Source organism: Homalodisca vitripennis, unplaced genomic scaffold, assembly GCF_021130785.1.
Source record: "Homalodisca vitripennis isolate AUS2020 unplaced genomic scaffold, UT_GWSS_2.1 ScUCBcl_1900;HRSCAF=6099, whole genome shotgun sequence".
NCBI classification, from domain to species: domain Eukaryota; kingdom Metazoa; phylum Arthropoda; class Insecta; order Hemiptera; family Cicadellidae; genus Homalodisca; species Homalodisca vitripennis.
The window spans coordinates 2,729-9,098 of NW_025778014.1; the positions used below are offsets into that span (position 1 = coordinate 2,729).

At 30.9% G+C, this 6,370-nt stretch overlaps 1 protein-coding gene across 1 annotated transcript; it reads left to right on the plus strand.

Annotated features, from left to right (window-relative positions):
• The first annotated feature begins 1,303 nt into the window (after positions 1-1,303).
• LOC124371720 (cytochrome P450 6j1-like) lies at positions 1,304-4,766 on the plus strand. Its single transcript, XM_046830053.1, is given in 3 exon segments — positions 1,304-1,438; positions 4,053-4,431; positions 4,433-4,766. Coding segments are annotated over 2 exon segments (615 nt in total). The 5' UTR covers positions 1,304-1,438; positions 4,053-4,059; the 3' UTR covers positions 4,676-4,766.
• The last annotated feature ends 1,604 nt before the right edge of the window (positions 4,767-6,370 follow it).

Here is a 6,370-nt window from a genome sequence, read left to right on the forward strand (position 1 = left end):
AGGTATGACAGTTATGCAGGGTAAGATGGTAGATCCACCCACCACACACAAGAGGAAGTTTAGTGAATTAAAAATTAAGTTAGTGCAGATGGCGATTACTCTCAAGCAGAGTCTGCACTGTAAGGCATCTGCCGTAGTCAACATGTTGATGTTGCTGACTATAGTTAACAACTGCAATTGCTGTATTTATGAATTATCATAGTCAAACTATTCAACTGTGTAAACATGATTTTTAATTTAATTTAAAAGTTGGTAGATTTATTCAATTCTCTTCTGTTCACTATAGATAGTAATTGAGAAAACCTTGTACTTAATCCTAAAAGGACTTTTCGCTGCTTCTGAAGTGACATGATATTGAGCGCATGGGTAAGATTTGGGATAGATGCCACTTCCATGTTACATTCACCATGAGGAGGGGTAGCAGACACTATATCTCAGTCATTTCATCTTGACAAAAGAGGATGCTAGCTCTCTTAGGAGATTTATTTGTTTCAACAAGAACTTTTATTCTGACTCCTCTTATATTAATGTCATTAATTTAAGATTTTAAGTCAAAATAATTTTCAGAATTTTGGTTTTGCACTTTAGGATATGAATATTTTCTATTTATGGATCTCTTTGTCTGGAAAGAAAGGAAATCTTCAAGACAATGTGTATCCCATCAGGTACACGTGATATTTCACAACTGCCGTCATGTACCCAATCGGAAACACACTGATCTTTCGTAAAGTGCGTTGTGCGCCCGATGAGGTACACATTGCTATGCATTTCCTTATTGCATTTTTATTGTTTGCCTGTCTTGGTGGTTTGTTAAATTTGATCCCACACTTAAATAAATACCTCAGACTATCGTGTACCCCATCAGGTGCACAGTTGCTTAATTTTTGAGATAATAATAAATTTTTAGGTATTCTTTTGGAGTACACACAAAAATATTGAAAAACACATTTAAATAAAATATTTTTATCCAAAATTGCAAAGCCTACATACATTTCTTGTTATACTTACACCTTTAACGTAAAAAAGATTACGGTTTTTCCCATTATTATTGAAATATTTCAACAACAAATAAAAAAGTCAGGAAATAAACCATTATGAACGTTTTAAGAATAAAAACTTGTATATTATGATAAAACAAATTTTTCTACATTAAGTGGAATATAGGTAATAAATAAACCAACATTACATGGAAACAAAGTAGTTCCTGCAAAAACAAAAAACCAAACAGGAATTATTTATTTGAAATAGGACATAGTAAAACGGAGACAGATCAATGCATCTTCAAGGACAGAATGATGTGCTGAGTTGTAATCAATTGAAGACCATTCAACACCTCTATTCATCACAGTTGTTCTGTTTGTGTCTCATAAAATGTTACGTTGTAATCAGTAAGGATAATAAGGACCTTTAGTTATAGTTACTTTCCAAAAGTTGCTTGGTAAGTAACCCTATCAGGTCAGAACATTCCTAGGTATGTAATATATTGTGTAAGACAGGGGCACATCTTCAATCAATGAAAATACTCAGCCTCTATTTTACTCTCTTGTACAACACTAAGTTTCTATTTTCATTACTAGGATATACTTATCTGGAAAAGATGATTTGTCACAAAAGTATGTTTGTTTATAACAGAACAAATAATATTTTTGTAGCCTTTAAAATGACATTTATTTAAAATCTTTAATACCAGGACAAGTAAAAAATGTATATTACTTTCTCGTGAGCTTTTAGAAATGTTGCAATTTGTTTTAATTGTAAATTTATTTATGATGACTTTCGTAGATAATTTGGTAAATTATAAGGCATCAATGAATAAATGCACAAGTTTACTTAATCTTGAAGTTTATTTTAAATTTCTCTAAAAAAAAATCACATAAATATTTAAATTACTGTTACATGAGATTAATTAAGAAAATTGTTATGTGGTAATAGTTGATTGCTAATTTAGCTCCTTTTGTCTAATTTAGCATACTTGAACTGTTTTTATTCTGATCTCAATTCTTTCATAATTATTATTTGTTCTATATAAACAATCCATGTTAAGACATTGCAACTGTTGTTTTTTGCTCCTGCGTTTGAATTGAATATTGTAAAGTTATAGAAGTAAAACGATTTGGTCTTTTATTGTATATACCCACCTAATGTAATGTTTTATAAATGTATATTTGAAGGATTTTAAATCAATAACTTTGCCTCTATTTTGTTTAAATGTCAAAACTATCATACATTTCCACACAATTTCAAAATTACCAAAGTATTTCCTCTGTATAAAAGCCAATATATTTACAATATATCTAAATTGAATTTAACAAGTAAAGTTTTCCTATTTACAGGACAACACTCTACTATTTTTTTGTTCAAAATCATGATAAGAAATTCAAATAAAAGCTTTGAGAGATCTTTATATGCTAAAAAAAATGGTTTGATCAAAACGTTTTTTTTCTTTAAACATTCTGAAAACTAAATTTATGCCACTCTTGCTGTCTAAAAATCAGATTGCTTTCTTCAAGACCTTGTTATCACACAGCTGGGACAATTATGTCGGCACTATATGTGGACGTAGATCTATAGAAAATGTGAGTAGTTACAAATACTTAGGCATCACACTTGACCACCGATTAGAATGGACAGAGCACATAGAATTTCTATAAAAGGACCTCTGTAAGTCAGCTGAATGATGTTCTAAGCAGGCAAGAGGTCAGATTGATATACTATGCGTATGTCCAGTCGCTACTCTCTTTTGGAATAATTGCTTGGGGAGGGGGGTGCATACAAAACAACACTCAAACTGCTCAATATTGTTCAAAAATCTGTATTAAAAATTAGACTTAAAAAGCCACCATGATTCCCACAGGGAGACACTCTATATAGAAAAACTCAAATATTTACCATAAGACAAATTTATATAAAGAATCTCCTACTTTTTTATTAACAAAAATTCCAATAACCTCTTTTCTCCAGTTTACATTGACATTGCCTGTACATAGTTTAGGGTTGTGGCTTTTAGCAATTAGATCAAACAATAATAGTTACATATCATCCTCTTTGGAATAATTGTTGCATTTATTGTTTTTATCTTGAGCAACTCTGATCTACGCACAGGCCACATTGCCTATGTTGACCCATTTCCTTAGAGCAATCTTTCACTCAGGCAGATAAGATAATAATTTATTATAAAAACTGTGTTTAGTTACTTTTATTGGTTCCTATATAATAAAAATTGAAATGTGTATATTTTCTGTTCATAAATACTGTAAAGTCTTGTTGGAAATAAACTAATTCATTCACTAATTCACAGTTTTACTTGTTAAAAATTCAGTATTTTAAAACTTTTCGACAAGTTTTTTTTCTGCAACTACCTCTATATATGTCGTTATGGCTGGTGCCCCTACTGGCCAGTAAATGGGTTGACAGCTACAACTGGTCATTCCATTCCTACCACTACGGTTGATAATTGCAATAATTTTTCAGGTTTCAGAGTGGTAATTATTTCAATATATTCATATTTTATAAAATCATCACTTTTTATATTCAGTCAAAAACATAAATATTGACCCAAAAATACAGTTGTTGATACATTATTTGTTAAGACCACATATAAAACTACTGAGAAAATATATTTATATTGTTATTACAAACAATATTCCATTCATCTGCTGATATTTGGCTGCATAATAGCAAAAATGCACTTTTCAGGGCATTTTAATATAATAATGAACATTAGAATAATGAATAGTCAACTAGATCAATAAGGATGACCCTGTAATGTGGAGTTAATACCATAATAATGAAGTTATTTAATGTTTATGAACCTTTTATGATGTTTATAACAGTTTTGCTCAAATTTTATGTATTGCAAATATAAATTAATAACAATATACCAACAATATTTTATTTTTATACTAGATGGATAATAGCTCATGAAATTATTTAATGCCATACAGAAATTGAATGCAAAAGTGTTATAGAAACTCAAGAACATAAAATAATACCTATGTATAAAAAATTGTCATGCAATTTTCTTAATAATTCAGTTACTGTTTTGCTTTCAGTTTGAAAATGTTCATAAGTGAATCAATTTTGGTAGATACTTTGCTAGGAATAGCAACCTTGCTTGGATTGTTATATTTTTACTTGACATCAACCTTTAACTATTGGAAGAAAAAAGGTGTTCCTTATGTCAAGCCAACAATCATCTTCGGAAACCTAAAAGAACAGTTTTTCCTTCAAAGACACTTGTTTTACGTTATTCAAGATATATATAACAATTTTAATGGAGCAAGATTTGGTGGTTACTTTGAATCAAGAACACCTGTATTAATGATCTGTGACCCAGCTTTAGTAGAAAGAATTCTTATTAAAGATTTTTTATACTTCCAAAACAGAGATTTTGCAGTTGACGTAAAACAAGATCCACTCTCTGAAACTCTTTTTTGGTTTGAAAGGGCGCACTTGGAGGAATCTAAGAAATAAATTAACACCAACTTTCACGACTGGGAAACTGAGGGGCATGGTTGAGCAAATATGCAACAGTGGAGATGATCTCATGAATGAAATAGAGAAATCCACAGAACAAAAAAAACCTGTTGATGCCAAAAAGTTGGGTATTGGCTTCACCATTGACGTTATTGCCAGTTGTGCATTTGGCTTACAGTTCAAGCTTGACCACACCTGAAGGAAAACAGTTTCGTAAAATGATGGATTCCATTTCTAACCCTTCAACATTACAAACATTTAGATTAATATTTGTATTCTTTTTCAAACGTCTTGCAAAAACTCTTGGGCTTGAGACAAGTCCCTCAACATATAAATGATTACATCATTGGGCTAGTCAAACAAACCATGCAGTTTCAGGGAAAAGAATAACATCCAAAGAGCAGACTTTATGCAGCTGATGATGAGTATAAAAGACCAAACAACAGAAGGACAAGATATTAATTGGAAACATGAGCTGACTGAAGATGATGAATATCTCAAACCAGATGGATTATTCTTCAGGAAATGGAAAGCTAGAAACTGGACTTAGGGGTAAGTTAATAGTTTATAACTATGTACTCAGTTTGATAATATATTATTAATTCTATTATCGTATTTGCCATTTCTTAGAATTTTGTTTCTCTCTTCCAAAAGTCCTGTCTTCACTTTATCAATGCTTAATTACAAACACTATAACATTCACATAAAAATATCTCTAGTGGTAGAGTTGACCCAGTATAGCTGAGTGAGTGATCCTTGAATACATGTGTATGGGAAGGAGTAAGGAGAGATCTCTTTTCTAAAAACAACAAGCTACAAGTCATCTACTACTTTCTCCACACTTTTTAAGTTCCATTGAGTTCTTTGTTTAAAGTTTGTTATTGACAATGGATGATTTGAAAGGATTCTAGGACTTCTGATATTTGTCATCATTATATGTTACAAAAATGGATAATATCTTTACCAAGTTTCTAGGATTGAAATCTACTCTCTTCTTCATGTGTACAAAATCTTAATAGATTTAAAAAGCTAACAAACTAAAAAGTTCAGGAATGGAAATGCCACTGAAAATTATAGTTTAAGTGATACCTGACAGGTATACCAACAGCATGAAGTCCAGACTGGAGAGAATGAACCCAAGCGATGTCACTGCACAGGAGTGAAGAACACAAACATGTCACACCCGTGAACACACACTGATGAAGGTGGAATATTGATGAGGAAATCAATGTTGGCATTTCCTGTTGTAACCTGGCATATCTTCTGAAATAGAAAGAACAGGAAGGCAATGGTCTGGATGTGATGAGATAAAGACTCCTCCGGCCTTATGTTTTGGTCCTTGACCTCAATAACATAATGTGCGTACAAACTTTATTGGTTTGTATGCTGAGCAAATAAAAATTTGACTATTTCAAACCTTTCTATACTTGGTTGGCATTGCAAAATTTTAAACAGCTAAGATTTTAAAAATAATTTTTGGCAAGTCTACAGAGAATGGAAATAACATGTGACATTAGGAATAAAGGTTTGGAATGGCCAAGTAGTCGTAAAAAGTCTATTAAATCAGGTTTCATTATTAATTTTAAATGCATAGTCAGTCACAGCTAGATATATCAGTTAAAACTGTGTACTTCATATGTAATATTAAAATTTAATATTATCAAATTCACTGTTAAAATTTACTGTTTTCCATTGATGTATAAAGCATGCTAATTAGGTATGATACTGATAAAACTAAAATTAAATTGAATAATTATAATAATATACTGTTTATTAAGACATGTACAGACATTTTTACATGCGTTTAATGTAAAATGTAAATTACATTATGTTTATTTTCTATATTTTGTAGGAATGACTGATGAGTGTATTGCTGCACAATCATTTGTAATTC